Raw genomic sequence first — 15,878 nt, 5'->3', positions numbered from 1 at the left:
ATAGAAGGAGATCAAGTTGGTCAAGCAGAAGTATGAGAACAGCCTGGAAGTATCATCACAAACAGAGATTTAAGGGTAAAAATGAGAAATACATACATAGTTGGGGTAATCTGAGGTGCTGCTGCTATGTTTTTTGTTTGGCTGTATCTCTCTGAATAGAAAGGAGACAGGCTGAGGTGGAGGGTCTTTGAAAGGAAATGCTCAAAGAGGAGAAAACAAATGAAATTAGAAATAGAAATAAACAGAAATTCAATAAATAGAAATAGTGGAGCCCTTGGTTGCTAGTCAAGCAAAGGGGGGCTGTGCAATCACATTTATCTGAATGCAGAATGCTAAATGTTTTAGTACTATAGTAGCAAACCAGGTATCTAGTAGTTCGCTCATGGCAGATTTTGAAGCTTATCTAAGTACCAAAGATGCAGGTACATGCCTGGTACATTCTTCTACGGCACGCACATACCTAATGTGTTAAGGAGGAGTCTCAGAGCAATCCTGTCTTTACTCTGGATAATGCACCTTTGTTACTGTACAAATATCAACAACAAGCCACTGGTATCCATTGACTCCAGAAAATATGCACCTTTTTGTGCCTTAATACTCGTTTAATTTGTCCCTACAACCCTTTCTACAGGCAAAGCTTGTACCAGTGCAACTATATTGATCAAAGAGGTAACTAGGTAAAACAAACGCAACCCCAGATTGTGGACATAGATGAGGAAGGCGAAATCAACCATAGCAAACTGAAGCACTCAGCAAGAATAAAAGGAGTCAAACCAGAACATGCTGCAATGAAGTAACGAAGATATAAAGGAATGAAAAATTGTCCCTAACCAATCTTCCTCTGCGTATGCCTGGCCTTGGCAGTGTACAGGAAAGAGGATGGAACTCCAAGTGGTGGGAAAAAGGTGCATTCCTCCCTCTGCACATGCTCTTCAAGTAAGACAGCAGGGAGACATCAACTAGACCCTCCGGAAAGTAAAGGTGGCCAAAACAGGGACCTCTGCATATCCTAAGAATATCCCGCTGTGCTGATGGTGCTTCCTCTGCTGTGATTGCTCCCATCTTTGCCATTCCCCTTCATTTCTCTGTATACTTCTTATCTTTGCTCTTTTTCCTTAGCCTTTCTCAATACTGCATCAGATTTAATTCATTCCCTCTTCATAAAGACCACTCCGTATCCCCCTGAAATTACATTTGTTACCATCTTATTGTCCAGCCTGTGCTCATACTACTTTCCCATAATCTAAATACTATTAGGTTACATACTCTGTATTAATACTCATCTGGATAGTGCTTAATTACTACTAGGTCCTTAGTCATTACTAATTATAGTAATCATAATATAGTAATAATAATCATATAGTAATAGTAATAGTAATCATATAGTAATCAAAACATCAGTACGACAAGTGATCACTGTAATTGTACAAACACAATAAATAACCACTGTAAAAACACCTTTAACACAGTATAGCTCACAGTATTTTACACAGTATAACCTCACCAGGCAATTGCATAATTCTAATTACGTTCCTTTTTCTTTTCTGATTTAAATTGGTGCGAAAAGAACATCAACAATCCCAAAGAAATACTTCAGTGTTATCTTACACCACAAAGCTTAGTCCTGGAGGACTGTAAACACATCAGAAGGAGCAGGACACTGTTCTGCAATGTACCTACAGAAACATGGTTCTCTAGCAATTAATTCTGCTGACTATCCTGCTTTTCTATCATCGAGAGGACATATAGGACTGACGTGGTTAAAAATCACATTTCGTCACCTTTATTTACCTAGTTCACATGACCACATTCCTGGCTAGGTTGACTATGGTTGTCTAAAGTAAAGGCAGACTCCCCGGTTTCACAGCACATCGCTGTGCTTACCTGCTCTGCACCATGTCCTCGTGGCCTAACTTACTGAGCAAATAGCACTAACAGAGTCTTCTCAAATTTATCATTCATTAAGACCTTTCCCAGACACAGAGTTTCCAGTGGCTAATATATTTATTAACTACTCTGAAAGCACAGAAGTTCTGTAGGAAGTAACATTTTACCCAAGTAGGATTTCTTTTCTATCAAATATTAGAGAACAGGTTCCATGTACGGACAAAGAATTGACTACAGAGCAGTACCTAAGCATGGTTTTGACCAGCAGATTGGAAGATAAAATCACGGGTAGCTGCCAGAATTCATATACTGTAAGAATAAGAAACGCTGAACTCACAGAAGAGGTGTACAATCGCGTGTATTTAACACTTAGTTTTCCTGGAGTACTGAAGTAGCCACAAACCCTGTGAAAGCTCTGAGCAAGAAAGCGGGTAGACCAATAGATTCAGCACAATGTCGATACCAGTACAGCCCGACGGCGATACGGATACCGTCTGATGGAGACGTGACACGGCAGAGAGGACACAGGAGCAGAGCCGTTATTTCTATTCAGAACCTACCCAGGTGGTTCACTCACAATGTTCTGCTGGTGTAACATACACAGCTCCTCACTCGGCATTTTAAACTGTGCACATAAGTAACTTGTATATAAATATGTACTCCCCAAAAAATCTGCTAGAATATTTATAGTTTTCATTCCTCGTCTGTGCTTTTAAAATTCCTACACCATAAGCTTGGAAGAAAGCAAATTAGTCACCAGTAGTACAAAAAAATGATACTTCTGCACTTCTAACATAAATATTTTCATGTATTTAAAAAAAAAAGACAAAATCTCACTTGTCAAAGATTGTAGTTGAATTAGTCCTTCAAAAATGAGTCTGTTCAATCGTATCTTTTTTATTGCAATTGTCTGTTGGGACTACAGTCTGTCAGAGTAACAAGGTAGCAGCTTTTGTTCAGCCAGTTCATACTGACAATGACACTAGTAAATTAAATTGTAAAAAAACAGGGCACCTTTTCTTGTGTAACCAAGACTTCCCCATGTGCCACTTAAAGCTAGATGAGCAGCTTAGGAGCAGCCCTCGCCCACTGCAGTCAGAAGCAGCTTTGTTCTCAGCAGAACTGGGGCGAGAATATTGCCCGCTTGTCAGACAAAAAATACAAGAACACATTTGCCTTTCACCTTGTAACAGCCTGATCTTTTAGTCTGGACATTGCTGAGAGTTTTAGCATGCAAAGACAACTGGGCTTTGTTTATTTATTCATTTACTATAGACTTTTCAATGGTATACATACTTCCCTGAGCACATTAACTATGTCCTGTAAGCTATTAAAGAATGGAATCACTTGGATTCTTCTGGAAATTACATTTTGCTTAAGATGGGCCTCATCAAGAGAGACACCAATCAAGAGGGACGTTGACCATGCTCTGAGTGAGGTCATCTGGCTTCTTCTGAGACGATAAAGCTGTTACAGACCTAGGCAGCCTCCATAAATAGATGGGAGACTGCATACAGGAATAAAGGCGTGCTGCGCAGACATTTATGACCTCAGCTGACTGATTCCCCAGTCTGTAAAAATTATGTTACATGGTGATCATACATCCTCAGAGGAAAACTAAATATTTGAAAAGAAAGCGGTTTACCAAACCTCCCCTCTCCTTCCCCCAGGAATTTATAACAATACAATCCAAACTTGTGTGTAACACAACTTAATGGCATTGGCTCTAAACAAGAGAAAATCCAATACAGAAATAAATAATCGTGAAAAGTATCCCCAGTTAACATTCTCAAACCAAACAATGCATGGAAAGTCTGCAAACACAAAACCAGTTTAAAGTACCTCAGTGGCTTTGAGGTGACAGCTCTTATTCATACAGCTGATAGAGCAGGAAGTTTTCACTAGAGCCTGAAACACAGAATCAGCCTCCTGCAAGGACAGTAAGTCTCTACTGTAAAAAGAACGGAAGCCTTTCCTTCCTTAGTTTACCCCAAATTTCATCAGCCTGCTTGACTACACACTGAATACGCCACAGACAGACAGCGGGAAGTGCAGATAACAAAATTATAATGTTCCTTCTCCCAGTTAACTAAACCCAGCTGCCAGTTTAGATTCATAAGTTTTTACAAATATTTTTATATAAGTGTAATAGAGTTTCAGCATGCTGGAGTTCAGGGATGAACTTTCAAAATTGGATATAGGATGATAACCAGCTACCTCCTTCCCAAATCTAGCCCAGATTCCAGGGATGCTGAATATCCACCGGTGTATCTTATCTGGAAGCAACTGAGTTTTCTTCTAAAATTCTCAAGCTCTCCCAGAAATTCCCAACAAATTCCCAACAAATTCACCAGTCTGACACGAGCACGTTGCAGATGAGGTGTAGAGCTCCGCATGATCCACGCGGGCTCTGCAATATGCCCGCACGGGCATTTTTGCACTGCGCTTCCAAGTGTAGATCTTGAGGGTGCAGCAGGAGCAGCCCCTCAGCCACGAGCGGCTGGAGGCAGCGATGTAGGGAATATCGCCAGTTTTCCGAAGTATTGGCTCGGACACAGTGCCTGAGAACCACGGCCCCAGGCTGCATTGAAAGTAGTATTTAGAGTAGAATAATATTTCAGAAGTCTCAGATGCATGGTACGTTGACCACGCTTTTATTTTCAAAAGGCAGTGGGGAGCGCAAGTGGTATAGATGCAGGAAGGATAAGATACAAGGATCCCAAACTATGAGGAAAACAAAGATGATTGTTTTACAGGCACCACTCCAGTAAATAAATCTATAATACATTACCACGTGGCAATTACTTCTGGGCAGCTACATCTAAAAAATACTCAGCACCATCAGGGCTTTCTACTGAGCAACCCCAAATCCATCTGCTTACCCAGCATAGACTGAAAAAGTTTAGTATTTCACTCCTGTTGCTTCGTATTCAAAGTTATTTGCTCGCTAATAGGGCAGACGTTAATGATGTGGGTGTCTCAGACTGCTGTATCAAAAGGCTTGATGTCTGGGGTGAATCTGTGCAGCTCCATCAAAGGTCACAAAATCACACCAGCTGAAGATGTGCTCCACACTAGAGCCACTGACTGTAAATAAAGCCTAAAAATGGAGTAACTAGGTGCTAACAAGGTAATTAGCCCCGACCAGCCCTGCTTCAGTTGGTAACAATTAGTTTCACTACTGATCTTCAGAAGCCAGGTGGATTTTATCCACAGCACATATAACTTCACATCATGAGCCTCCCACTGAAAGGGGTGGGATTATTTGGGTGTAAAGAACTGTGTAAGGGCAACTAGTACTACAACCTAGTACGACTGGGTGATGATGGGGCAACCATGTTCAGCAAAATCTATGTCTTGCAGGGAACGGGAAAGTTGTTTAAGCAATCTATTATCATTTAAGCCTCAAAAGATTCATATAAACTGCAGAAGAGAGGAATTTATATTTTATATACAAACTGGACTTGTATCCTCTTCCTATCTACATTATTTAACACACCATTTAATACATCTTCTCATGTCAGTGAATGAGGAGAGCAAATATGACAGCTGACCAGATATGCACTGGAATTTTATTAATTTTATCTTAGCTTTCCAGGTTTATCAAAAAGATATACGTATCTCAAATATTTGATCTTTTGTAACCTTTACATAATACTGATACTTTTACGAATCCCTCTGACTTCTATGTACACATAACCAATGAAAAACTACAGCAAGGAAATTAAGAGAAAGTATTTGTGAGAGTTAACACATAAAACTTAACCCGCACCTGAGACACAAATTAGATTCTTCTTAAAACAAAAGTCCAAAATACTGTTCAAAATTTTTTCTGTCCTTTGCTCCCAAATACAAACCTCAAATGACACAATATGCAGAGCTTGGTTTGTACATAGTTTTTGCCCATGAACAACTCCCAACTAAGTAGCACTGGGACCATGCTTGCTCCCAGTTCTGCAGCATGCACTCTAGCAGCGTACAGTCAAGTACATTTTTAAATGTGTCTATGTCTTTATTTATAGGAGTTCAAGAACAGAGATTAATGTGACACGTTTTCAGTGTTTGAAGAACAAAGCCTAAACTTTCTGCTGAGAGGCTATTTCTCATAAAAGATGCCCTGATCCTTGTATTATAAAAAGGTTTTATTTTTCAATAGAAAAGTATGTTTAAAAACACAATTATTTGCAATATAGAGCAATATAAAACTCACCAGTTTTAACTTCATAAAAGTTTAACAAAACATAAATATTGTTTACCACTTACATTCCTATATACAGACCTTGCATTAGATAGATAGATAGATAGATAGGTAGAGAGATAACAGCTCAGAAATGAATGGCACATGACTACAAGAGATGAAAATTCCATGTTACACTGCACAATCACAGGAACACAAGGAGCAGCTTAAAATCCTCAGTCACTGAACTCTGCTTTGTTCTCTTTACAGCTACGTTCCTCTTTTCTCTGCAATAATGCACCAGTTTCCATGGTCGTAGCAGGAAGAAAGTATCTGAAGCTCAGGCACGTTCTCCTCTACCAGAGAGCACAGCTCCCCTTCCCGAAAAACGTGATAGTAGCGCATGAAGGCTTTTGTGTCCAAAGTGACATCAGTTTGGTCCCCAACAGACACTGCTGAATCCAGCGCAGAGTCAGTGGAATCAGTTGTTGAAGTTCTTTTGAAAAACTTGCTGGCATTAGACTTACCAGCTCCATCTTTACTACAACCACAGCTGCAGTCCCTGTCTTCCACTGGGCCATTTATAAATGCAGCTTCTTCACTCCTGCTCTGAGCTACACTTTGGTGTCCTCCATTTAAACATAAATCCTTCAGTGCATCTGTGGCTGGTGACCACTGTGTTTTTTTGAGAGACAGGCTTTCCACGAACACATCATCATCATCTAAACTTTGTTCTTTCAACAGTGCCCCATGGTGACCTAAATCCAAACTGCAGTGTCGCAAATGCTGAATGGGTGCAGTACTGTTTGCCCACTCTCCTTCATTCTTCAGAGGCTTCATTTTGTCAGTTTGCTTTCTCAGGGCTGATTCATCAAGGGATCTGGAGAAAAACCATGAGCGGAAAGATCTTCCTAGAGCACTATAAAATCTATTTTCTTCTTCAGAAATATTCAGGCAGCAGGTTCTCGATAAGCAATGGTCCGTATTGTGGGAATGTTTTGGATCGGTTTCTGGCTGCAGGTTGGTTTGGTAGCTGCAATCGGAGATGACTAGCTGTGCAGGGTGTATGCCTCGGCTTTTTACAGCGTGCACAAACTCACCCTTATCTCCAGATTGATTCGATTCTGAAAAATGCCGTGAGCACAAGGCCTTGTTCCAAGGAACAAATACGTCTTGTTTCTCAAAGCGACGATTCTTTTGTTCCATAGCCCAAACATAAATCATCATCTGGCCTCCGGGTATCAATATCCTTGCCATTTCCTTTATTGCTTTGATTCTTCTCTGTTTGGTTGAGAAATGATGGATCACTGTGAAAAAGGAAAGGCATTATGTATTGAATATTGGTTAAGGCCATAGAATTTTTGTCTTCAACCTATTCTACATGGTTAATTATTTTAGTTGCTGTATCACAAATATCACTCACTGCGAGTCAGCAACAGTGCTGAATGTGTTGGTACCACAGTGCAAGTTTACCCCAGAACGATGTCTTTTACATTTCTGTTCAGTGGATAAAAATAGGCAAATCCCAAAGAAGGAAATTAATTTCATTGCAAAACAGGCATTCAAAATAAACCAGGCATATAAGCTGGAGGTTTCTGTTTCTCTGCATCACCCATAAAAGATCATAGCATGATTAGCTTTCACTTAGATGCCTCACCTTTAGGTGAGTTAGGTAAGATTAAGTTTGACTTTAGATTTGGGACACATTTCAGACTTATCTTACTGGAAACAGAAAATCTTTTCACCATGTAATAAATACAGCAAAAAAGTAATATCAGTAAAAAGATACACGGTATTTTTATAGCAGTGCGCTTTTGAAAGAGCTAGTGAGATATTTAGACAAATATTTTCCGTTGTATTAGTTTTGTAGAAAGGTGTTGCCTTTATAGAATGTTTGTTTTGGAGGAAAAAAGATTAAAAGAAAGTATCTCAGTCTACATCTGCATGTCTGAGAATTATGATTTTTTTGTTACATTATGAAATGCTACTAAAAAAAAGTCAAAGTAAAAAATAAAGCTATTGATCACTATATTTGAATTTTCTTTCCACAATAATTTCCGCATTTTCAAATTTCACTGCAATGTGAAATGAAGTTATGTTTCAAGATTTCCACACCGTTTATATCTTCCTACTCACCTGAAGGAACCAATTTTAACATCCAGAGATTAGCTAAGTCAGCTCTCTCAACTCTCAAATACATGAACTTGTACTGAGATTGATCATGTTGCTCATGTTGTTCTATAAGTCATCAGTACTAGATTTGATTCAAATCCATGACGTAAAGAGAACTGATTCCATAATTTGTTTCAAGTGGACTTGGAGCCAGCCATTTCTACATGCAAAACGTTCAATCTACCCGCATAATAACATACAATAATCGTATATGTTCTTAGTTCTTAGCTGAAGACATCTCCATACCTTCAGAAAAATTAGGTTATCTCTAATATGAGCCACTTGACAGTAGACAATTCTACCTGTAGAAATAGCATTATTTCAACACTGCAGTTATGACAAGCGTGTCCAACTAGCCCTGACTTTATTCAAAACAATGATTAAACTACCAAGGGGAAAAAATGTAGCTTTTTTTACAACCAAGAAAAGCATTCTTGGCAGTTGATATTAATTAGGCCCTCACAAGCAGCTCTAAACACAAGACAGCAAACTCTGAGAAGAGTTCCCCAGTCTATATGGTCAGTATTTGTTTCCAGGTAATCTTGTAAATATTTTCTTGAACTTTTTCTTGAACTTTGACCCAAAAATATAAAATACTATTTCAATTTCTTGAACAAGATGTTCAAGATGGGTAGAAAGGAACGGATATTTTCTCTCATACTGGAGTTAGGCCATATATCACCACAGAACCTCCTACAAAATAATACCAAAACTGACAGAGATAGCATAAGCATGTGAGCTTAGTTCGCCAGAAAGAAGTGCTAATCAACCAACAGAATCTGTGCAAGATCTATCTAAGCAATTTATTTGAGGAGTTAAATATTCTTCATGGTCAAAATTATACAATCACTCTGGTGGTTCTGGAGAAATATAAATCCTATAAACAGAATTATACCAGCAAGGCCAAGAAGAGTATTTGACTATGTACATAAATACTTCATATTCTCTGGAATGGGATGAAAAACACTTTATTTAGAATTAGATGGACACAGGCATACCATGCCTCTATTCAGGAGGGATTAAAATCCATTACTGTTAAATGTACAGAAATGCCACACGAACTTTTAATATTGTCAGGCCTGTAATTGGTATAAACATAGATAAGTACACTATCCTTCAAAGTCAGCTGATCTGATAGCACTGAAATTATGCTACAAGACCTGAAATGTGGATAGGGCTCACTGGTTAACTAGTCAAAACGAAAGCAAAGTAATATAAATACTGCTTGCGTATTAATCACCCTTTCTTTCATCCTACATATATGAAAAATACATTTTAAAATGCATTTCTATCATAATTCAAGTAGTTTGTTGCTTGCCTGAAAGCAAGAGCAGAGCTAAAAATGTAGACTGTCACTGGGTACTCTAACTATTCCTCATCCACCCTTTTCCAGTTTGTACTTCTCAAATTATGAGTAATATTTTTAAAAAGAGAGGTCAGAGGAGTTAAGATACTGAGATGCTTCACTCATTTTAGATAACAGGCACTTGTATGGCTCTAAGTTCTTATTTCATGACCATTCTAAGAGAAATTTTAATTCATAACACATAATAGTTAACATGACTTTCAAGTTCTGCTATAGAGGAAGCAAGTTTTCATTTCAATGTATTTGCTGGTCAAAACAGATCTTAAGGAGGAACCAAGAGTTTATCTTGACCACCTAATCTGTTTAAACTGCAAGAAGCCATGTTTATATTAGTTTTTACTTGTTTAAAATGCATGCTGGAAGGAAATCTCTTCTCCACAGGGTGAACAAGACCACACATAAACAAACAAATGATCCACATACTTCCCTGGTCAACAGTGCCTCTGTGCAATGGAACTACTTTTTAATTTTTTTTTTCATGTTTACTACATTCATTTCAGTAGTATCTGCTGTGATTCTAAGGGGATTGTTTCAAAACAAATTTAACTGAAATGAAGACACATGGAAAGAAAAGGATCCACAAAAATTTGCATTTGCTGTGGGCCAGAATGCATGTGTGTTGTCTTACCTCCAATGGAAATGACTGCATTGAAGCACTGGTCCCTAAAGGGAAGGTTAAGGTTGTCACATACCAGAACTTCATCATCTTTCTTCCTTGCAATCTCTACCAATGGTCCGCAATAATCACAGCCAAGAGTATACACCTGACTGTTGACACTGAGATACTTTCCAGTTCCACAACCTAAAGAAAAGAATACTCTTTACCAGATCAGAAGTCGTATGTTCCAAACACTTGCTATCCCTCACAAAGCAGTGAAGGTGATGGAGGGGCTTTCCTAATTCTAAGGTGTCCTGGAAAACAAAATGAGAGCTTGCTCCTACTAGTCTAACTGCTGCAGGGTTCATTTGGACTGTTTGAAATTCTATGTTCACACCACTAGAAGTGTAAAAGTACCAACATCACCTACAAAAACACTCATTACACAGTAATAGCAAGTTAGGTGCATTTCTTCGGAGACGAAGGGTGGGTGCAGGTGGGAGGAGGAAGGAGTGGTCCTCTGCAGCCACTGTTGCCAATGTTAGAGGGAAAAACCAACCACGTTTCTTCGTACTGAGCCCTTCTACAGCCTGGTATCCTGCTTCCAACAATGAGCATAAATGGGCGCCCAGGAAAGAGTAAGAACAGGGTAAGCATCATGACTCTTTTCCTCAGCACCCTTCCAGCTTCCCACTACCTGCTGTTCAGAGGATTGTCTGAAACCAGTGTGTTTTGTCTTTTTAGTGACCTGCAATAGGTCTCTCTTCCAAACACCCCCCCAGTCTTTGCTAAGCCCCAAGAAATACCTTGCCAGTGGATCCCATTTCTCTCCAAGAAGTTCTAAACTACAGCTGTCACTGACACAAGTCAGAAAGGAAAATTTTAACTTCAGGTACAGACTGAAAAATAACCATGACTCATAAAAATTCCTGCCATGTCACAGGCACGTCCTCTTGCTGTCTTTGTGCCAATGCGTTATAACCCATGTAAATGTAATGAACTGTTCCAGAATGTCTTCCACCTAAAAGTATGTCTTCTCAAGGACTGTGCTGTACTAAATTGAAATCTTTCAGAGTGTTCGTCGATACCGCATGCATGACAGGCACTTTTCAAAATTAGATTAGGAAACATTCACTGCAGTTATGGGTCAGCAGTGAAGAATAATTTCTGAAAGTTGACAGGCAAGCAACGGGCTAGCAGCTTGGCAAAGAGAACCGTCTCAGAATTGGTAATTCAGTTTGAAGGGCTGGAGTTATCTTTAGAAACATCACTGCTTCTTGCAGCGCTGCTGCTCTCGTTGATGTTAATGTGCACCATTATCTAGAGAGACAGCACACGAACTGCTGGAGAACAGCACAACACTTCAGTGGTGAAAAAAGAGCATATTTCTAAAGCAAAAAGCAAGCACTATTCTTTGAAGTGACACTTGAGAGAAATGGAAACGATTAATATTGTTAATGCAGTTCAAGGCATATATGCAATAAAACATGAAGCTCTGCATGTTAGTTAGGAAGGGTAAGTTTTAAAAATAGTATAAAGTATTATTGGTTACTGTGTTTGCAGAAGGAACACATTTAGTCAAACATACATTAATTTAGAAGATTCTGTTGCTTAATATATGGGTTTTGGTGGTGCACTTTTTAATCACAGTGAGTTTTTGGAAGTGTAGGGTCCTCTCTGGTATGAAGCTAAATAGTGACAACACTCCCAATAACTCTAAAAATCTACATTTACAGGAAATTCACTTTTAAATGAGTCATCAGGAGGGTGGATTCTTTCATGAGGGTGTTAACAATGGCCATGCTATTGTCATTTATTTTGATGAATGAACAATAATAAGGCAATTAGACAAATGGTATTTTATTCTGCTACCATTATCATGCTTCATGTAAAGCTAGCAAACAAAAATATTTTAATAAAAGGTAGTGTTAAACAGAAAAGGAAATTACCAATTGAACATCTTTTTGAAAATGTTGGTGCCACTAGGCAACCCTCCTCCCAAAATACACACCAAAACCAAACACGATAGTCAGATTCCTGTAGATCTTATTAAACCTCATAAAAGGAGGTACCTTGTGTGCCTTGATGGGAATATTCTTACTGGCAACTGTAAGCATCTGCCCTTTCTCCAGATGTATCACACGAGCTTAAATTATTTCAGCTGAAACTGTAACAGGGTGATCTGAAGCTTTCAGCAACCACTGTGATGCCTGCCTCAAAGAACTTCAGCTAAGCTTCACATGACTTCTATTGAGGTGACAAAAAATTTTGTCTGAGAAATATCATGTTAAGCTGACTGTTGAATGAGTGTATGCCATAGGGTATTTCCTGAAATTATTAGTGAAAATGGTACAGATATATAAAAGAAGATATATATATATATTCATAATAACAGCAATAAAATATTTTTGGGGGACCGCTCAACAGCAGCAAGAGGACTATATATTATCTTTTGATTATGGCCTGCAACATCTTCAAACAATTTTCTTCTCTTATAGGATAAGGCAGATGCATAATTTGTTGTGTACATTTATTACACTTTGCTGTGGAACAGCATTTTATTAGTCTAAACAGTGAGGAAATCCAATGGTGCAAAAGAGCCTCTGGTTTGCAATGATGTGCTGTGTAGGACTGAAGTCATAACACAACCAAAGCAAACACATCAGGATCTGGAAACCCCTCAAAAGTCTGTAGGTGAAGCAGAAGATCAAGGTATAAATTGAACATGTAAGGAACACAATGCCATAGCAGGAAAATGAGGTTTTGGTGTCCGTATTCAGGATCGTAGGGAGATTCTCAGATCACAACTTCTTTTTTTTAATAGCAAACACATCAGAAGATTTCTCTTAACTTAAAGCCTTGATAGGAGGAGTTTTAAAGCAAATGAAAAGCAATAAATTGAAGACCAGTAGTACTTAAACCAAGCAATCTAAAAAAAAGAGAAATATGAAGTAATTGATCTATTAACGATATTTTTTAAAGGGCCTCCAGGGGAATGACAGACCACTAAGCCTGTGGGGAAACTGGTAGATTAAGGCTTAGCTCAATAAAAATAAGGCAAAAACGGTATTTACTGGCTAGTGGTATACGGCATCTAATATTGGTTTAAAAATAATTTTAAAACAATGTTTAAAACAAATTTAAATGGGTTTTAAAAACAGTTACTGTCAAGGATACATATGAGACATAGAAACTAATAAAGCTTATAGGCAATCTTCCACACCACCTCAAGGAATGGCTTACCTATGTCAGCGACGAGACTGCCAGGTTTTTGCTCCAGCAGAAAGTTTCGAACACGAGGCCATGCTTTGCTCTGCAGATCATTAAAGTAGGCAGCTGTATTTTCATACACACTATGCACGTGCTGCTTTTCTAGCTGGGTAGCCTCATGTTCCATCCTGAAAACATAACGAAGAAAGATTATGTACGACAAAACACGAACGGTTGTACCGTAGACTTTACATTTTATAGACATTCATAATTCAGGACCTTGTAAGTTTACATTCATAAAATCATTACACCCACCTAACAGCTGTCATATTTATAAAATGGTCTTTGTTCAACACATCTGATTTTATTTCACGAAAGTCAAGAAAAAATTTGAATGTATCATCTTGCCTGAGGAGTATTTTAGAACTACCTGTGCCTATTCAATAACATGCACATTCCTAAATGTAGTAAAAGCCTATCTGGTGCAAATAGCAGGAGTGCAGAATGATTAAGAACAAGAAGCTAAGAACAGACTTTCCAGTTGTAGCTAAGGTGAGTAGGCAGGCAAACTCTTAGTATGTTATTTGAAATATAGCCTGGACCTTAAAACCAAAGCCCTTAAATCATGCATAAATTATTCGTGGTTTGTCTACCCTCCAGAAGTGATGAGTTGGTTGAAATTTTTCAGCACCAAAATCATGATTTCCCTGCTCCCACTGCGCTATCTTCATTTCTTAGCAAAGTATTTCAGTTTAATGATTAATTTGAAAAGTAGTACCTTCTTATACGTTCAATATTACTCCTAAGCTCATGTAAAACACAAGTGGATGCAGACACTGAATTCCTTTATACAGAATCTTACATCTTCCTTAAGATTTTCCCTCATCCAAGCACCAACCAGGTCAGACTTTAATATCTGATGGAGGCTGATGAGATTACATTTCAAAGTGTTAAGGCATTCTTCAAACTAATTCGAACTGCCTGTTTATCCAGGAAATATTCCTTCCCATTATTAAAACAGAACTTATTTAATTGTCCAAGTACTCAGCAGAGATTACAGCCTGTTTCCAACATTCTTCCAAGAAAGTAACAATATATTATCAAGATTAAATTATAAAAGTGACTCCTTTGGATGCATTTGAAAATGTCAGAAGCAAAGACTTTACACACACAACAAGTTCTTCTTTTGCTTTCCTTTTCCTTATACATTTTTGAATCATAATAAAAAATGTTTCTTTCTGTCACTTTTACTATTGAAATATGTTATTATGAGAAAAGTAAAATAAAATATTGCATATAATAACAAATAATGTGACCTTTTCAAAACATCTATCCTACAAGCACAATCTTTCTAATTTAGAAAATGGGAGTTGATCCCAGTGACTGCAAAAAAAATAAATTTAAGTACTTCGAGTTAAGTGTGTGTGAGTGCTTACAAGAACAGCATGTTAAGACTTGATCCGTTTCACTGGTTTTATGTATTCTGCTACGAAAAGAGGTCAGGCCAAATTGTCACAATTTTCACAATTATCACAGTCTATTCTGACTGTACTATCTATGAATATCTCTCTCCAAAACATTTATGTTCAATGTTTTCACACCCTGACTTTCTTTTTTTCTGGCATGATCAACGATTTTCTTTTATGATGCATTAGCTCACCTTTTAGTACCTGAAAAAAATACATATTAAAATACTTATGTAATTCAGTAACAGTATAATAAATTCCTAGTAGGCACATTTTCAGTGTCATCTTGAAGAGTGGAATACTGACAGACTGAACAACAGAAGTAGACAGTATTGAAATGATATTATATATGGCAGAAGTTACTCAATCAGAACTTTTCTCACAATGCCATTTCACGTGATGTTGTCAAATAGGATGGGTTAGGTGCAGTAATTTCAAATTATTCCTTAGAGTCAAAATCCCATTCTTTTTTTCTTATTTGACCCTTAAATAAAACAAATTGGATATTTCATGTCTGCAGCTATCTTTCTTCTCTGCCTCAAAACATACTCTATTTTGTTGTTCAACTGCCTAGAAATCCTCTATTTCTAAGTAGAAACTCCAAAGACTAACAATAATTTATTTTCTGCTGTCATCTGATATGGTCCTTGCTCTAGTTTATATTTCATGTTTGGTTACTATGTGGTTCAGTGTTTCCAAGTGTTTTTCTGTTTCCACTTGAAGCTCTTTGTTCAATCTTTGCAGTTCTTAAAAAAAAAAAAGAAGAGTAAGGAGAATGTTTTCCGTCATTCATACTGAATTCCAAATGCTACAGAAATTCCAGTTTATGCCAACTACAGAAGTAACTGTCTGAACTGAAGGTTAAGTTGAATATTTTAAATAAACACAAAAGCCAACTTGGCCTTGACTTAGAAGATGGTAAGAATTTTCCCATTGATACAATGTTATAGTATACTTTTTCTAAAATGTTATTATTGAATTCCAACGTAGGCTGAAATTTGG

General features: G+C 37.8%; 1 protein-coding gene across 1 annotated transcript; it reads right to left on the bottom strand.

The window, feature by feature from the left end:
• Nucleotides 1-6,334: 6,334 nt before the first annotated feature.
• KIAA1456 (KIAA1456 ortholog) lies at nucleotides 6,335-13,597 on the bottom strand. The gene is made up of 3 exons (XM_010284461.1): nucleotides 13,444-13,597; nucleotides 10,231-10,404; nucleotides 6,335-7,371 (listed from the first exon to the last, which is right to left on the bottom strand). Exons 1-3 carry the CDS (start codon nucleotides 13,595-13,597, stop codon nucleotides 6,335-6,337), a joined length of 1,365 nt encoding a protein of 454 aa, XP_010282763.1.
• Nucleotides 13,598-15,878: the final 2,281 nt, after the last annotated feature.

The sequence above is a fragment of the Phaethon lepturus genome, unplaced genomic scaffold (genome assembly GCF_000687285.1).
Source record: "Phaethon lepturus isolate BGI_N335 unplaced genomic scaffold, ASM68728v1 scaffold7273, whole genome shotgun sequence".
Lineage (NCBI taxonomy): Eukaryota > Metazoa > Chordata > Aves > Phaethontiformes > Phaethontidae > Phaethon > Phaethon lepturus.
The sequence above is the reverse complement of the archived record's forward strand: the minus strand, read 5'-3'. Positions and strand labels throughout refer to the sequence as shown.

Excerpts from the sequence above, each read along its gene's own strand:
- KIAA1456 (XM_010284461.1), bottom strand. The coding sequence starts at position 13,597 with ATGGAACATGAGGCTACCCAGCTAGAAAAGCAGCACGTGCATAGTGTG. Across the intron at positions 10,405-13,443 it reads CAGTCTCGTCGCTGACATAG|GTTGTGGAACTGGAAAGTAT; the intron begins GTAAGCCATTCC and ends TCTTTTCTTTAG. Across the intron at positions 7,372-10,230 it reads TGCAGTCATTTCCATTGGAG|TGATCCATCATTTCTCAACC; the intron begins GTAAGACAACAC and ends CCTTTTTCACAG.